Source organism: Cebidichthys violaceus, unplaced genomic scaffold (genome assembly GCF_023349555.1).
Source record: "Cebidichthys violaceus isolate CVI_PGR_0920_01 unplaced genomic scaffold, fCebVio1.0.p SCAF_13, whole genome shotgun sequence".
NCBI classification, from domain to species: Eukaryota; Metazoa; Chordata; class Actinopteri; order Perciformes; family Stichaeidae; genus Cebidichthys; species Cebidichthys violaceus.
The window spans coordinates 4,101,391-4,120,343 of NW_027176296.1; the positions used below are offsets into that span (position 1 = coordinate 4,101,391).

Below are 18,953 nucleotides of genomic sequence, written 5' to 3' on the forward strand. Positions count from 1 at the left end.
TTGATCCTCTTATCTTCCCCTGACCAGACGATGACCAACAAAAGTGACACATTTTCAACCAAAATTGAAGTTACTGCCTTTCACTCTTGTAATGCTTGTCAGGTATTATTTGGATGGATATTCCCTCTGAATGAACTGCAGACTGTTTTGTTAAACCAGCGCCATCTACACTTAAGTGTAACGTAAATATTGTAGAGTTCTCCCATCGCACAGCAGCTGTCATCTCTGAACCCGAGCAGAGAGCATACTTTGTCTCTTCAACCTTGTGTACTGAAATATTCAAAAGCTCCAAGTTTATGAGACAGTTGCTGCCATCTGTGCCCCATCGTTCAGTCCTCCCATCATGGCTGAACATAAGGCCAACATCAGCACAGATATGTGTGAGAATACTCAAAACTCTGTATTGCAAATCTCAATAACGCCTGAATACCATAAACAACACTCTTCAATTGCTCACATGCACAGCAACCCACGCAAAATTCTACTACTGCAGAGTCAAAATTTCCATATCCATGAGAGAGGAGAGGAAACATTTACACAGGACTGCCTCCACACAGTTCAAGAGATCGTTTCTCTTAGGTATCTTTTTTACAATGTCATTGTGGAGCAAGTAAGCTCCTGTGAGCTTTACAAATTTCTCATTAAATGAGAGATTTCCTGAGACAAAAAAGCAAAGGAGGAAGGGTGCAATCAGTCCAGGTTTGTTCGAGACAACATCACTTCCTTCCTTAGCGTTAAGACATTCAGATGTGGTTTTCATCCAGCTCTTTCCCAGGACAGTAATGCTGTGCCATTCCAATGGTGTCATTCAAAGCAGCTGCCTTTCTCAGCAATAAACTGAACGCCTTGCCTAAGCAATTCAAACCGCCTTCACAGATTGCAATACAGTCAACAAAGAACTTATCTTCCAAGTGAAACTATTCATCAATGAATGTGTTTGTGTGCCAAAAGTAGAAGGCAGTTTGAAAAGAGCCCAGTTACACCTGAATGGCTACTTCTCTTTTTTGACTATATTGTCTGTTTCACATTTGAATTCACCTGTTTCCTAACTGCCACTACCAATTAAATTCTACTTTTAAAAAAACATTTCTGAGTATTGACATTCATGGGCATGGTGGATTAGCAAAATGACTGTAAATATATACATTTGAGATGGCTTTGATGCTTTGGAGAAAGATGAAAAAAACAAAAACTGACATCTGCCATTTGGTAACCCAACACAACTTTGTATTGTGTGGGTCAGTAACCCATCAGCAATAAAGAAAAAAAGCCAGCCCTGCTCGTTTCCTGTACAGAGAATGGGCTCATTAGTCCATGACCGGTGTCAAAGAAACAAAAATAAAATATGTTGTTTTATCACTTATCTTCAAAGGCACACTCAGCTCATAACTGCAGCACAAAGGGCCTTAAAATGCTGTTTATACAACCATATTTGTACAACACCACTGTTACTTCAACCATGCTGATAGAAATACACATACAAGGTCTTTTTAAGGCACTGTGCATAGCAATGTAAACAATAGCAAACCGCACAATGTGTCAACAGCTTTAAATGGCACATGGTTTCTTTAAAATATGATTGAAAAATAAATGTTTTAGAGGAAATGTGTGTACAACCAGACAGTTTAAAAGAAAATGTAAAAAAGACAGAATCTTTGGATCTAAATAAGAGTTTGGCAGTAGACCAGACATGAAATATTTTCTTTCACTTTATTTTTTTTCATTTAAACAAAGTGTGATTCATAGATGCTGTGTATGACCCAATAAGGCAAGAGTTTGGTTGTTGATAATATTTTTAAAAACAGTGAGTAACCCTATACATTAAACACTACACTAAAGAATCTGCATTGCATTATTCAGTATATAAACTGAAATGTGAAGGCCTGTATCCCCAGTTTGTTTGACCAGCAAAAGCCTAGAAGAATTACAGATATATCAGCGTCTGTCTGAAGAACACTGATGTGGTCACTGGAAGACACGCAGCACTGGAATGTGTGTGTGAATTTGTGTACAGTCCATTGCGGAAGGGAGGGGGTCGTCTTTCCATGAAGTTAGTCAGTGTTGTTTTGGCCTGTGTTTACAGAGCCTGCTGTACGTGTTCAAGTGAGAACAATGGGGAGGAGGCTTCCAAAATGGCGACATAAGTCACAGTGTCAACCACGCAACGAAAAAAGGGACTGAATGCTGCTAAAACTTCTTTCGAATCAGGTGTACAGTGGCACAAAACGAGAAAGCGTGTTGGGTGCTGTGTGTTGGAGTGCTTTGTTGAAGGGGCCAGGCTGCATGTTTTTGAAAGCAGATTAAAGAGCAAGACAGGAAGGGCCAGGTTTAGGGAAACAGGAAAACTGATGCAAGGAAGTGGACTACGTCACCAGCCTGCCCACCACAGTCTGTGCTAAAAGTAGAATCGAGAAGCCAGCGCAAGTATGGAGTCTTTGCTCAAGTCACCAATGAAACTCGTACTTTTGACAGGTACGTGAACTTAGCGATCCTCTAGCACGGCAGGTGTCTTATAGTGAGACAGTGATGGATGTATCTGTATTCATGGGGTCTTCATGTTTGCTGGGTTTGGGCTATGTGATGGGGCAGCAATTGAGCTTAACATACCATTTGTTTGTTTGTTTTATGATTGCCGTTTTTTTCTTTTAATTAACAACAGATTGTTTTGCTACATAAACGGTGTTTAAAACTTGTACATACTGTGGTTTCATTTATTATTTATTTATTATTTACCGTGTGGTTATTAGTAGCAGGTAAACCAGAGAGCCACAAAAACATGTCATTTTTACTAGAACCACGCATGCAAAAAGAAGCAGCAGTTGCATCACAAAAGGATTTGGACAATTTCTTTCATGGTATAAGTCAAACGTACACACTCTTGTGTTTGGTGTCTACGCAGCATGGCTCTCCAGTCTGATGGACCCATGCAGCCTCTCTGACATTTGCAATTCTTGTCACCAACTTGCAACATGCAAGGCCCTGAACGGATCAAACGACGCCTGCTTCTGCAACCATGGATATACTGGAGATGGAACTACATTTTGCAATGGTGAATATAAACAGACAAAGCCACCCGTGCGTGACTGAGTATTTGCTGTGATTCAAAAGTACAACCTTGTGTGGAGCCGTCATGGAAGCATTGACTATTTTTAGGAAGCCCTTGTTGTTTGTGGCTTCTCAACATAAGCAGACAGAAGCTTGAGGCCAACATTTGTATACATTAATTTAACATTTTTAGAACACGGTGGTTGACTGTGCAGTGCAAAATAAGTTGGATGTATGCAGTTAACAACACCAGTCACTAGTTGTGTTAAAGCTTCTTAAGATGAATGCTTATGACAAAACATATTTTTTTTAATTGGATACACATAAACACGTTTATAACGCTAACTGTGGTCAGTGGATCAACGCAAATCAGGATGTTTTGTGTTGTATTGCTCTTTTGCAACTGTCTCTTATTATCTTATCAAATTAAGGGTAAGCCCCCAAAAAACAAAAAAGATAGCATGTTGCTTGTCTTAGTCCACAGACATAGAAGGGATTTAACCTACTTTTTAACATGCAAAGAAACTTCATTTGGTTTTATAAAATGTAATTCTTGTGAGTGAGCTGAATGTCCATTTCAATACATGAAGGCACCATGTGGGGTTTTTTGTCCACCATACCCTCTTTGAGATGCTTTTTATTTGTTAGACCTGCTGTGGTGGTTTTAAACTTGCATTATTTTGTCTTCCCCTCTAGCTACAAAGCAGACAAAACATTGCAATGTAAAAAGACATCTCCACGATAGAGCTTTAGTAACATTTTTAATGGCCAGCGTTGTCTTGTTGTTACTCCTGTTTTGTTTCTGGGCTGTTTAGAATTCCTGAAGCCCTTTTTGTTTCCTGACCAAACCTGATCACAATCACAGTACAGCTTACATATTTCAAGGGCCAAAAGTAAATCAAACTGTGAGTAATACAAACACTGTGGTGAATGATTTGAAAACAAAAAGGCACAATGAGGTTCAAGATTAATGGAGTCTATATGCAGTAGCAGATTTAAAAACAATTCTATTCATTTGGTGTGTGAGTTAATTTAATGCAAAAACAATCAGGGAATATTGTTAGTAGTTAGATTGTTAGTAAAATGTCTCAGCTTGTGCCCTGAATTAGTTCAGGCTACATTACCTTTTTTGTGTGTAATGACTATTGCTATTAAAAGTTGAAAAGAATGGCAAAAAGCAATTTATAGATTTGTTAATCTGATCCATTCTGGGTTTTTTTTTTTAAATGAAAAAGCAGTCTTTACTGTGTACAGATAACACAAAGACATCAAAGAGAATCATAAAATATGTGGATACAGTGTTTATGCAGCAGTGACAGCTCAAGGGTCCCGTTTGTTATGGAGGTATTTCCCTTTTGAATACAGTCACCTCTCTCATCACAGCACAGGATTTCCTTTACCGGACAGCTTTTGTGCAAAAGGTACAGAGGAGAGGAAGACAAAAGCGTCCATCATAGACAAGTGAAAACATCAGCAGAAAGTCTTCCCAGGTCATTTCCAATAAACTGAGCGAGCAGAGACGGTCTGTGCGCTTGAGAGTAAAGCTGGAACAGCACTTTCTGTAATGTGTGGGCCAAATATCAGCAGCAAACTGCTCTGTGTCTGGTGCTTTCTAAACCTGGGCAACGAAGATAAAATATTTCAAGTGATTTGACTTTCTCAAAATCAAACAAAGGCACACAACTGCTCAGCAATCACAAATGTCAACAATACAAATTGCATGGAAATTAGAGCCAGGCAAGGCTTTAATCAAGGCTAGACTAAGTTAGTGGAGCCTGAGACAAGACCACAACGGAGCCTCATCAAGTTCAAACACCAGGATCAGGATCAAATCAAAGTGTTTTCAATAGTAATCTAAATGTGGAGGTTGAATGAGGACAATATTTTTGTGAACATGCACTCAAAGCCTCCGCCGAAAAAAGATTACATATGCTGCTATGGTGATTGTCTGGGTTTAGTTAGTTTCACTCTAGAAATAATCCGACCAAATCATAATTTCTTAGTTGATGGCGAAAGGCATCAGAAGTTTCAGTACTCCCCACGGTTTCTGTTTTTGGAAAACAGATGTTCATGTTAAAAAATGCTGCCACCATGTTCCAACCACGTCTGTTTGCTCAGACAATTATTTACTGCACAATTTTAAGTTAAACACAAAGCCATTACATCCGTTTTTGCCAGAGCTCTCTGATGGTCCAGCCATTTTGCATAATGCTCCGCAGTCAAAGAAGAAAATACATTGTTGAAATAGCAGAGCTATTTCTATGTTGGTCTGCAACGAGCAAAATGCAATTCTGCTACAAAATTTGCAGCTTTTTGTGTATGGATCGACATAATAATAATAATAACAATAATAATAATTTGCTTTGTTTGTCTCCTTGGGGGAATTTGTTTATTTGTAGTTCTTTTTTTCTTGATTTACGAACACACATCAAATGTGGAAAAATGTCAAAGGCACCTCAGCAGCGCCCAGGGGGTGAACTGGCACCTCTCCAGCTACCAGTCCACACTCCGTACCTGGTATTACCGGTTATCCTCCAGCTCCCTAGCCAAGTCCCTACGGACTGAGCTACCGTACTGCTGCCCCCAAGCCACTTTTGATAAACTTGCACTGATGCTTTGTCATTACTCAACTACAATTATCTCCAGATATCTCCATCCGAAACTTACAGAAGAGTCGATTGCACCGCGTGAGGGCATTTCTCTAGAGTACGTTGAAAGGCCTTATGGGAAATGTAGCAGAAGGAGGGCCGAGACATGGTAGACTGAACAGAAACAAAAAATAAACTATTACAGTACAATTAATTGAAGCGCATTAAACATTAAACTTCATAAATCGATAATACAGTGTCCAAGGATGAAGAAATATTGTTGTCCAAATAAAGGGTTAGAAAAACAAGAGTTTTAACTTCCTGAATTAGTAGATTTTTGTAGATTTAAATACGTATCATACATTTGTATTTGAGCCAAGAATGAGAATAGGCTGAAGTGATCTTATCCTGCGGTCATAAGCCTGCTGGTGAGTAACATTGTCTGGGTAAATCACTGTAACATGAAAGCATTTCATTTTTCTTTGCTCATCCCATTTATTTCTTGAACCTTTATTTTTATTTTCTCTAGGAACTAACCCAGTTTACCATCTATCCTGATCTTTTCACTACAGATGACAATGAGTGCCAGAATGTGACTAATATCTGTGGGGACAGAGGGAGCTGCACCAACACAGCGGGCAGCTACTACTGTACATGTGTCTCTGGATACACATCAACAGGACTGGCCGAGTTCCAGCCCAACGATGGCACTGAATGCATCGGTAATGTACGATTCACTGGCTCGGTACTTTAAATGCAGAGAAATTTGTTTTGGTCACGTACACACATACTGACAGAGGACCTCATGTATATGTGGGAAAGCAGTTACCACACAGCTGCGAGGGCTTCAGGATTGTGTGTGAACTGTTTCCTCTTTCACTGTACTGAGGAGGATAAACGTGTTGGAGCTGATGTTTCCCCTCTGCCTTTCACTTCCTTCCCATCTGCTATTCTGAGCAACCACCCGAGATCTTTTGCTCCATTAGAGATGAAGAACAACACCTTTATCACATGTTGTAGGACAAAGTATCCATGCAGATATCCAACTGAGTGACGGACATCATTTAATGCAATGCAGACGCATGTAGCTTTTAGATTTAGAAGCTGATTTATGAATATTCAGATGTGTAACGCAGTTTCTCTTCAAAAAGCAATTATACAGTGTATTAAGTGTCATGAATGGAACTATTTATGCCACAATCTTTATTTGTGTGGAGATAGAACATTAACTTTACTTCAATTCAAGCATCACTTTTACACATTTTTGAGGTGGACACATTGTAGAGACATAGATAAATCTCTGCATTTATTTATATTGTTTATATTATGTTATGTTGAGAGAGTGACTTTAATCATTATGTGATACTCTTTAATTGGAGCTGAACTCTTTATTTGCACCTTTCAGATATTGATGAATGCAAGTCAGTACAGGTGTGTGGACCAAACTCACACTGCCACAATACGAATGGATCTTTCTATTGCACCTGTCAGCGTGATTACATCCCAACTTCAGGCACTAAGCACTTTCATCCGGAGAGAGGTGTAAGATGTAAAGGTCGGTATGAGGATGGAAGAGCTCACCTGCACACACACACACACACACACACACACACACACACACACACTCACTCACGCACTGGTACTTTCACCCAAGGACATACATTTTTCTTCATCTCTTTTTTCTCTCTTTCTCTGTCACACATGCACACACAACACAGAGCAGAATTACATTTTTGTTGAACAATCTATTATGCAATACATCAAGTTAATGGTGCAATCTTAAATTTACTGATGTTTTAAGCTATCTTGATCACAAAGAGACCCATCTGATGTTATGTCTGTGCAGGTTTTATGCAATTCAGACTTTGGTGTATCATGCTTTATCCTGGTGAAATATTGGGAATAAATTCAGCAATCAAAGAGATGCCTAAGGTAACTGTTGTTTTTTCAGAGCATCCCCAAAAATACTGCCATGACAACATCGGGTGCATCACACAGACCGTCAACAAAACTCTTGAATATGTAAGTACCCCTCTTCAGGAATTCAGCCAAATATGGTAAAATGGGTATGATGACACTGCCCTCTGTTGGAGAGAAACAAGACGAACATGAAATGAAACAGGCTGACACAATATTGTACAGTTACAAGGGCTCAATCCCAATGTCCCCCCTAACGCCTTAAACCCTGAACCCTTGAAATGGTGTAAATACGAATGGGACAGCACTGTGCTGCAACATATCACGTTACTATGACAACATCAAAAAATATAATGTACAATTTATTTGAGACTTTTTACTCGCTGATTTGAACGTCTTCTAGGCTTTTTCCTCACTAGATGGGAGGTAATATAAAATAATTTATTTACTTGTTTTTGTCAAAACAGCTTCAATAACAAAATGAAATGTTTGATGAATAAATCTGTGTAATGTAATCTCTGCTTCCATTCCTCTGAGTTCATGTGTTTTTATGTTCCATATTTAATCATTAATTGATTAACTGAGTGAATGTAATTTGACAGGCTGAACACACATGTGCCGTCCTCTTTGTTTACCTTTTTTTTTACGTCTTCGGCTTCCACTGGTAACCCTGTGTTTAACGTCACATTGCTATGAATTGTGGGAAATTCCCTTGGGCAAAGTCTGCAGAAATGCGGACTTAAGGAAAGAGTTCAAAAAGAGCTCAAAATGTCTGTGAGAGAGCCCTCAGACACTCGATCATTTGACAGTGGGACAGTCCTAAACTAATTGTGGAGATTGGGGATAGGTGTTAATCAATAGCTGCATTGTGAATGTATGTGTCAGTGGGAATTTCAGAACTTTTTCAGGCCTTGTATTCTGGTTAATGTTTTCTGAAGAATATGTCTGCGTGTCATCATGCATGCTCTTTTCTCCAGGATGGTCCTTCATGGTTACTGGAGAAGGGAAGGGTTTAAAATGTCTAACTCTGATTTAGTGACAACTAACAAACTGAACGAACTAAATGTTTGGCTCAGTTCATAAATGTTTGCAATGGAAAATAAAGTTTTCCCAAAGTGGGAAAATGATATGCCACTTTTATTTTATTTAACAGAAACAAACATACATGTTAAAAGAGCAGCTGGAAAAAATAAATACTGCACCTTTGATCTATAGGTGGCAAAATCTGTTCTGAGAATGACCAAACAGCTCCTCCCTGTGGGGTGTATCCAACTTGCTAAATATGTACAGTAAATGCACTTTTTTTGAGTTTGAGTGCGCTACAATTCCATCTTAATAAGAAGAAAGCTGTGATCAGTGATGGACATTTTAAAGTTTGTGTCCAACAAAAATACATCAATACTTTGTTAATCAACCATGAAGGAGTGGATGTAACATGTTGCAGGAATGTGATATCGTTAAATACTCTTACTCATTCACTTTTCCACCCATCCCAGATGAGCAACCTCACGGAGCCCCAGAGTCTACTGAAGGAAATTGCCAAACTGACGTCCGGCGAACTCACCTCAGTGGAAGTGATCGCATATGTTGAGGCCTTGTGTCGATCCGCATCAACGCTGGCTGCCGAAGAAAAGGATTACACTGTCAAACCATCTGTCATCAACTCAACTCTTACAGTAATCTTTGTTTACCATTCTTGCTTCTCAATCAACATTTGGATTTTTGCTTTGAACTGGTTTAGGGGGAAAATCCACCTCCTTCTTATTGTGCTGTTTCAGTTCTGAGAAAGACAAGTTAGTCACTTCAATACTTTTGTTTTGAAGGTGCAAGCTGATATTATTTGTGCCAATATTGATAATATATTTAGAATTATATCTTTATATATTGCTCTCATTAAAAGTTGACTCTTATGGGACGCTGCTAATCATTCAATAGTAGAGAAATGTCTGTGATAGTTTACTATGGTTACTATGTGGCCAAAAATAATAAAAGCCATATGGAGTAAATATTGAGATGTCAACAGAGGCAAACCTAGATAAACACAATGTTCTAACCATGATTAAAAACACATCGCATTACAAGCATATGCTACATGCTAAACTATCACACACATGTCACTCTGGTGAATCTGTTTTTCATCAGACATTAGTGAAAGCAGTAAACAACTTGGTGGAGAAGGATGAACTGGTGGCTTGGAGCCGAATGAAAGAAGAGCGTCGGGAACATACCATCACCAAGCTGCTACATGCTGTTGAAGAAAGTGCTCTGACTCTGGCTAACAACTACAAAACTCCAGCTGAGCTCGAAATCAAAGCCACAGAAATGGGTGAGATAATTATTAACACAGAGCGCTCTCATAGACACTCCAATTATATTAAATTGTCCTGCCATTTATTACCACCTGGGTGCAGAAAAGTGAGGTTTTGGATAATTGTCATTTTCATACTTTTATTTCTTTAATATCTCCATCTTTTTTTCTCCTCAATCACAGAACTGAAACTCTTTACCGTTGATGCTCGTCACATAAAAGCCAAACTGTCTGCGTCAATGGGAGGTGATCATATAAATTTAACTCCAAAACTGAGACCAGAGGATGACAGGGATGGTAAAGCAGCTTAGTTTGCATGTTTAAAGGATGGTAAAACATATGATTATATACTGTATACTATATATATATATATATATATATATATATATATATATATATATGCTTGGGTATACAGGGAGTACTGTTTTGCTATGTGTTGCTATATGCCTCATATGTTGTACACAGAAGGAAAATGAAGTCGTCGTATTCTCTTTTTTGTTTTTTGCTTGCCTTCAGGTGCATTTGTTAGAATTAGAATTTGCTCCAATAAAATCTGAGCAAATATCAAGCACCCATTTTAAAATATGCAAGTCTACAGTCCTTATGACAACAGTTACACATGCAGCATGCAAGAAACAACACTTCTTTATCAACTCCTGTCAATATTTAAACAGGAGCATTAATTCCTGCCTTGGTAGCCTGTTAAATGATTTTATAGGACATTCAAGTTACTGTCAGTAAATTGGTTGAATATACACATTGAACTCTACACAGTTGGTCAGATCATAAAACTGATTACATATGATATTTCCAAATAGCTTTCTGCTCTGCATGATCTAAGACAAAGTTTTAATTGACTGGCAAAAATACAGTAAGTCTGACTCTCCTGTCTGTGTTAAAAAAAAAATGTTGTCCATCAGGAAGCGTGTCAGTGGTGTTTGTGCGATATGACAGCATCGGTGACATCCTGAAGCCGAGCAGCGACCCGGGTGTCACCGACTACTCTCGCTATGCTGAGACTGGGGAAATCACTGTCAACTCCCAAGTCATCGCAGCAGCCGTCAAACCTGCTGACGTTTACCAACTTGACCATGTCACCTTCACTCTGAGACACAACGAGGTAAAGACTACAGAGTGCTGAGGCTGGCTACATTGTATTCCACCCCTGCACTTTTAATGTACACCTTCAAAATATGTGTCGCTTCAGAGTGGCAGTGTTTCTGTTTTAAAGACTTTTGGACCCAGTTATACAGTTGCTGCATGATGGATCTTTGTTCTTCCGTATCCAGTCTATTATTTACATTTTAAAACTGATTGTGAGACTAAAGTAGCATTATTCTTATTAAAAGTATGTCTTTCTATTGTTTGACAAATCTGAACACAATCTACATGCAGGTTTTCTTGACTTTCCTGCAACCTTAAACCCGCTGTTATGGCATATACGTTTCATTTATTGACATTACAGTAGCTCCCAATTGGATCTTGTTCGGTTTAAAACATCAACATCCCATCATATATATCCTCGTCAAACTGGAGAACATCCTTGCGTTCTCTTTTGCTGTGAAGAACAGCTACCTTATTCACACACTGACTCTCGCAGTAACTTGATAACTGCCAGAGTTTCCATTAAAGTCGAATTCAAACAAACTCACACGGGAGGAATAGTTAGTGCTTTGTGTCAGGTTTTTATGAAATTTTAATATATTTCTTCCAATGACCTCTCAGTTAAGGCGAAATTGAAGAGGAAAGGTGAATAGATGATGGAGGAAAGCGGAGTAATGAGGGAAATAACCCTAAAAGTTAATGTACTGGTATTTTTTCTTTTAAGATAATTAAAATGTATGAGAAAGTGAAATCATTATTTTTGTTGGACCCTTGAGGCTTAAGCCTAACAAAGGAGGTGATGATTTATGTTGAGCAATGAAAATCTTCTGTAAATTGCCTTTAAAGAGCAACAATCAATAATTTGGGCTTCATTTTCATGCGGATTCTTTCTCCTTGTGGTATTTTTTCTTTCTTGCTTCCACCTGTTCTTGTGACACACTGCGCGTATTCATTTGATTGAAAAATGTTAGGATTTAAGTAAATTACTAATTGTTAAACAAAAAATATGAACGCTACACCAACTGGTCTGAATACAAATCTAATCTAAACATAGTAAATATTAAGAGAATAGAACTCAACCTGAAAATACTAAAACTAAACTATGTTTGCATTTTTTGTTATGTATTCATGATAGTGTTGTTTTTTTTATTACAGCAAATGTGGTTGTTGCGTCGATCATTGTAATTCAACTCAAATTGAACAATTTATGGAAATATGTTGACCTCTGTTTTCAATATATTCATGTGAATTTTTTATGAAAATCTGGACTACTGTACATCCCAATGTTATTGCTTTCAAATCACAGTGAGCTGCAGCACACATGACTGCTCTTATCTGCCCCTGTGTCGTTTTGAGCCAAAGTCATGCATGATAAATATATGACATTATTATTTTTTTATTTTTTTACAATTTTCAAGACCATAAGAATAGTAAGAAAAGCCGATGCAAACAAAGCAATAATTCAAAAACTAAAATCATGAAATTGAGACTAAAGTAACTTTTTTAAATATCATGTCTGATGCTTTGGATGTATCGTAATTCATTTTAAGGATCAAACCTGAACAGTCTGTTTTTAATCCCCTGTTATGTTCCTCTCTGTCCCCTAAAGCCCATAGACACTAAAGCTGATGTGACCACGTGTGCTTTCTGGGAGTACGAGCTCGACAGCCTGCGGGGCCACTGGGCCACTCATGGCTGCAAGACCGTCCACGTCAACAGCAATGCAACTACCTGCTCCTGCAATCACCTCACACACTTTGCCATCCTCATGTCCTCTGGGCGAGCCAATGTGAGTGATCATACTTTAAAAATACAACTGTGTTTTCTATTTATTTATTTTTTTACATTTCTCCACTGTTGCTTTACATTATTTATCAAAATGATTTGAGGAAAAAGGTTGATCGTGCAGAGGATAAGAATGTTCTCGGTCCATTACAGTTCATCTGGAAAGTTAAAAATCTTTGTTGTTTTATCAAACACTCTTTAGATCTCTGTGTGTGCTTATTCTCTAACAAGACAAGTTTTTGAACACCAGTATTTTATTTTGAAGGTGCTAATTGTCAACAAAATTGTACCAGCTTTTGATAAAATAAAACAACTTATTTCTATTTTTTTTTTTTTTTACACCAAGACTTCCAAGTATTAATTTCCACTCAGGATAACATTCTTGATAAGTTGCAATACAGCGTTTCATGCAACACAAAAAGTCCAAACTAAAACCAATGAGACTCTGTCGGGCTTAGCTGCTCCTAAAGGCAATGTGACTCACTCTACATATTTAAAAAGGCAAATAAATGTCAGAGATATCCACCCACACCCTTTAAAGATACACTCCCTGTTGTTTTACAGCACTCAACAGTGCCCTCAAATTCCTACATGTTGTGTAGGGATGTAGGAGCACTGCTTTAACAAAACCAGAGAGTGTATTTATACATGAAGAATTCTTTAGTCAAAGAAAACATTTTTAATTAAGTTAATTAAAATGAACTTTTTTCTGTAACATATCATCTGATACAGCAGCACCAGAACAAAGTATGTCTGCAACCCAACATATTGGTGTAACCCCAGCCTGTACCCACCCGTGTTATATCGAATGACTCCAACCAGAAAACACAAGAAATTACAACTTCAGCATACCATGAAACCGTGAATGAAACGCCTCCCTTTCCATTTGCTTCTCAGCTGGTGGCCCACTACAACATCCTGACCCGGATCACCCAGCTGGGGATGATCATATCCCTCATCTGTCTGTCCATGTGCATCTTCACCTTCTGGTTCTTCAGTGAGATCCAGAGCACCAGAACCACCATCCACAAGAACCTGTGCTGCAGCCTCTTCATGGCCGAGTTCATCTTCCTGGTGGGGATCAACATGAACACACATAAGGTGAGCTTCCGGATGAACCCGGTGAAACAGAGGAAAACTCCTGTTTGTGTTGGAGTGTGTGAGAGCCACTATTCTTATTAAAACCTTTTCACTTGCTTTTTTGGTGAACAGAACAACAACAAAATAGTTTCTGTTCATCTCTTTGACATGAAAATGCTTAAATATTAGTAATACATCTCAGGAATTAGGCTAAACAAACACATATGACTGTGCTTTTACATAAACATTTTTTAAATCTCTGTCTCTATCTCTCCTCTCGTCTGTCTCTTGGCAGCTTTTCTGCTCTGTTATTGCAGGGCTGCTGCACTATTTCTTCCTTGCGGCCTTTGCCTGGATGTGCATCGAGGGCATCCATCTGTACTTAATAGTGGTTGGCGTAATCTACAACAAAGGCTTCCTGCACCGCAACTTTTATATCTTCGGCTACGGGAGCCCTGCGGTGGTGGTGACCATCTCGGCAACGCTCGGCTCCAAGTATTATGGCACTGATAAAGTGTAAGTGCAAAGAGAGGAGGGAAGACAAAAGTTCTTATACAAATACCTATTTGTCAATTTCATTCGGCATTTTTCATAGAAGAAAGATAAACAAATGACATTAATTATAAATACATGGGGACAGAGATTAAATTTGGCCTGCGGGGCCATGAAGGAAGTAGAAGATGCTTGGACTCCTTAGTAAGGTGATAATTAGTGTAAAATAAATTCTGAGAGGTTTTGGGTACCATGGAGAGTTTGAATAAAAGTCTATGAATAGAAGTAAATCTTTTGTTTATTAATGTAAAATATAATTAAAATTATGCAAAAGAAGTGCTGATTGTTCATTCCCGTGAGCAGAGGTAGCTTTTTCTAACCAATTGTTGTTGTGCTTGTAAGATAAGTAGGCTATGTATTAGCCCATACAGTATTGTCATAATTAAGATTAGGCTAGATTAGACTGAATACAAATGATGGAGGGCAATGATGCTGCAGGAGGGATTATTGCATCTAAAAACACACATTCAGTCAATAAAAGTGTTTGGTAAATAACACGTTGATTTGTGTTACAGGTGTTGGCTGAGCACAGAAAACCACTTCATATGGAGTTTCATTGGGCCGGCATGTTTGATCATTCTGGTAAGATCTAATAATGACTGTTTAAGTATTAATTGAAATCATCAAAAAGGGATTATATCAAAGATTGAAATATATTTGATCCTGCTTGTTTGCCAAGCTTGTTTGTTTTGGTCGGTCTCCACTGAAGGTTAATCTCTTGGCTTTTGGAGTAATCATCTACAAAGTGTACCGGCATACTGCTGTGAAAAAGCCGGAAATCAGCCACTATGAAAATATCAGGTAGGATTATCTGTACTCTTGTTGAGGTCACAAGAATATTGAAAATCAAAATGTAATTTCCTCATTGGATTAGAATGGTTTCATGTGGTGTCCTTGTAGTATCGTATTACAATTAGTTGTTTGTTGACTTAAAATTAAGGGTTTTTTTGCAATCTCTCGGGTAAAGTCAGTTTCATCACCCTTAGGTCCTGTGCCCGTGGTGCCTTGGCTCTGCTGTTTGTGCTGGGAGCCACCTGGACTTTAGGAGTTCTACACATCCTCAATGAGACCACCCTCACTGCTTATCTGTTCACCATCGCCAACGCCTTCCAGGGCATGTTCATCTTCATCTTCCTCTGTGTTCTGTCCAGAAAGGTAAGCCTTTAGTCTCTTGGATTTAGATTTATCTATCCATTCAACATTCATTGGGTGTCTATACTTGGACCGTGAACTGTTCAGATCAAGACAATGGAAGTTAAAGGAGTCGCTAATGATCATCATGATAGTATGTTGACAGAAAGGAAATATACAATCTTTTTGCCATTTAGAAAATTAAATTTGAATATGTTATATTAGGTGATGGACAAAGAATGAAGATACAGTAGTGTTAGTTAAAGTAGCAATACCACAAAGAAAAAAAATACTCCATTACAAGTAAAAGCCTGCCTTTAAAGTCATACTTAGAGTAAGTCAAAGTACATAAGTATTAATAAATTACTAATTAAATTAAATAACAAAAAATAATTATATTTATTATTTCTGTATTTGTACATTTTGAGCAGAAGAAAAGTAAAACGTTCCCCACTGAAATGAAGTGAGGTAAAGGAATAAGGATTGATGAAATGTCAATACTCAAGTAACTCATAGTGATATTTAAATACTATATGTTTTTATCTAATTCTGGCCTTCTTGAATGTGTCATTCCAGATTCAGGAGGAGTACTACAGACTTTTCAAAAACGTGCCATGTTGTTTTGAATGCCTGAGATGAAGTAACGCAACCGAAGCCTGATCGCTGGCACTTGTAAAATAATAGTCAACACTACAGCTTTGCAATATCCTGTGACTCGTGCTTTCAGTTTTAATAAAAACAATATGGGAGGAAATTAGAACAGATGTCTAACAAATGAGAACACGCAGCACTTATAATTTCTAAAAGTCTTGTTTCTCCTTTTAAAGACTGCTCTATGCATCAGCAATTCAAAAAGTTTTTCCAGTTTAATTTGACGCCTTTGCAGTTAATGGTATTACATTTCAAATAAAATACACAGTTTGTTGTCTCTGTTCTTTTCTGGTGTTTGAAATTGATTTGTAAATTATTAAAAATAAATGTGGCAAACTAAAACATCTCTGCTGCTCACTTTTTTGTGCAAAATCAATAGTCTTGTTTAATGCATTCTTCACCTCCCTTTTATGAAGATCACAGTGTTCAGGATGTCTGAGTTGAATTGTCAGGATCGATTCACACGATGGCCGTGAGGAAGGTCAATGGCCCCATCTACTGGACGTAACGAGGAACCACATATGACACACATAGAACTGGCTACACTTCATTATAGCCACCTGCATTGTCTGCGCTAGCTCCTGTTTGTGTATTTGCTCATGTTCGTAGCGCGTTGGTCCATATGAGCTGTGTTGTAGCCCTTTAAGGCCTTGTGATACTGGCCTGTACAGAAATAAATAGTGTGGTTGTACCTTTATTTTCCTGCTGTGTTTTTGCCTTATTGCAGCAATCACCAAGCCGTCTTCTGGGCTGCAGGGTATTTACTTTAAGAAGCCAAGTGTTGAACAACAATCAAAATAATTAATCTTACCATCTACAGTACATTTGTGTATTGTAACATTTTATTCATAAATTGTCTGAATCCCAAATAATTAAACCAAACAAAACTACAGCATAACAACCAATGCTTTTCTTTTTTTATGGGAACTTAAACCATCCTAGTCTGGTCCACAAAACCCACCCTTTAACTGGTCATAGTATAAATAACCATACAGAGGTGAGCCAATCAATGAATAAAGAGGAGAACCAAATATCATAAATAAATGTCAATGTAACTTTTTGTCTACACAAGTTTGTCTTGTGCTGTAACATCTCACATGTCTGTACTCATTAATCAATTATTTGCAAAAATGTTATGCATCCTTGCAAATACTGTAGGCCTTTTTTAAAATTATTTTTAAATTTGTAATTTTTTAACACAGACAAACGACACATTTACATTTTCTCCATTTTGTTTGTTTGAGTATAAAGTTTAGTGTAGTAGCAGCTTTGAATGTCTTGTTTTAACAAAAACAATACAGAAATACAGGATTCACTGGCCCGTTGTATGGCGACAACACTTAACAGTGAAACAATAGAGCTACATCTAGCTCTGAATAAACAGCAGTCAAAATAACCAGTTAAAGCGCTGTTACAAGGAGTTTAATTAAAATTGACAAAACTATATCTGCTGGTCCTCCTCAAGGAGAGTCTGAAGGGAGAGAAGACAATTGTGCAGCACAGGGTGGCACCAAAAACAGATTATAAAAGTGTCATCACTACAACCAAAATACACGACTCACCTAATTTAAAATCAGCTTTTAACCTGTGAAGTTAGTTATGCATGTTTTTGTGCTGTTCCTTACCGTTATGTCATCCATTTTGTTTATATTGTAATTGCTTATATTGTTTTGTTTTTTTACCATGTAAAGTGTCTTTGAGTACCTTTTAAAGCGCTATACAAATAAAATGGATTATTATTATTTAAGGCGACCACACCCAAACCACTGAAAATGCAGGTGCCACACCACAAACAGTCCCCAGTGCACACTCGCTCCCACAATGAAACCCTACAGAGGGACCAGCGCTAGTTTTAACTTAATATATTTAAAAACAGGCAGCATTAACAAATGCAAACAGAACCTAAAGGAAAATAAACTACATAACACATCCTCTGACTTATGAACATCAATAAATACCAGGAGATAATATTTAACCTAGATGGTAAATTAAATACTTGCATTTGTGTAGTCTGTAGTTACACTACATGTCACCCATCAGGACTCTAAACTGATTCCCATTCATTTATACGTTTACCACTTAAGGATCAATTTGGGGTTCAACGTCTTTCCCAAGTGTCCTTTAAAACCAAGGAGAGCTGGAGGTAGAACTGCTGATCTTACGATTGGAAGACGGCCCACTCCACCATTGAGCCACAGCCTTGCACAGGAAGCCATATAGGGTGCATGTCCTCCAGGAATAGCTCAGGCTGTTCACTTAACGAACAGATCGATTAACCAGTACGTCAACATTTCACAGCATACATTAGCAGAACATTTGTTAATCTGGGCAGATTACCATCATAAAACATTTGCCAATTGTATAGTGAAATATGACGACATGTTGGATGAAACACATTAGCATAAAGCCATGACTTTCCATTAGGAAGAATTACAACTGGCTATTGGAGTGGTGAAGGCTGTGTTAAACCAGCTTTACTAAGAGAAGTACAGAGATATAAATACCCTATCTGATTTATCTGATCACTTAAATTCACTGCATGTATCTTGTGCCTCAAACAAGATATGAAAGACAATGCAGTTTACCACCCTTCAAGCTTGGCCTTTTCTTACCACCCACTGATACACACCTGTTCCCGCTTCCCCTAATTAACGAGATCTCCTGGATCCTAAAATCCCACCTCACTATAAATGACTCGGTTTGGCTGACAAAGGTGCTACTGAAACTCAGATCATGACACGACTAAACCCAACTGATCTTCAAAGGCTTTTTTCCTCTTTGTTTGTCCTCAG

At 38.0% G+C, this 18,953-nt stretch overlaps 1 protein-coding gene across 1 annotated transcript; it reads left to right on the forward strand.

Moving 5' to 3' along the window:
- Positions 1 to 2,382: 2,382 nt before the first annotated feature.
- adgrl4 (adhesion G protein-coupled receptor L4) lies at positions 2,383 to 16,858 on the forward strand. The gene is made up of 16 exons (XM_068707461.1): positions 2,383 to 2,472; positions 2,900 to 3,049; positions 6,206 to 6,355; positions 7,039 to 7,188; positions 7,585 to 7,655; positions 9,047 to 9,226; positions 9,693 to 9,876; positions 10,042 to 10,155; positions 10,779 to 10,978; positions 12,572 to 12,751; positions 13,645 to 13,848; positions 14,123 to 14,343; positions 14,895 to 14,961; positions 15,089 to 15,180; positions 15,366 to 15,534; positions 16,087 to 16,858. The coding sequence occupies exons 1-16, from the start codon at positions 2,427 to 2,429 to the stop codon at positions 16,147 to 16,149; spliced, it is 2,241 nt and encodes a 746-aa protein (XP_068563562.1). The 5' UTR covers positions 2,383 to 2,426; the 3' UTR covers positions 16,150 to 16,858.
- Positions 16,859 to 18,953: the final 2,095 nt, after the last annotated feature.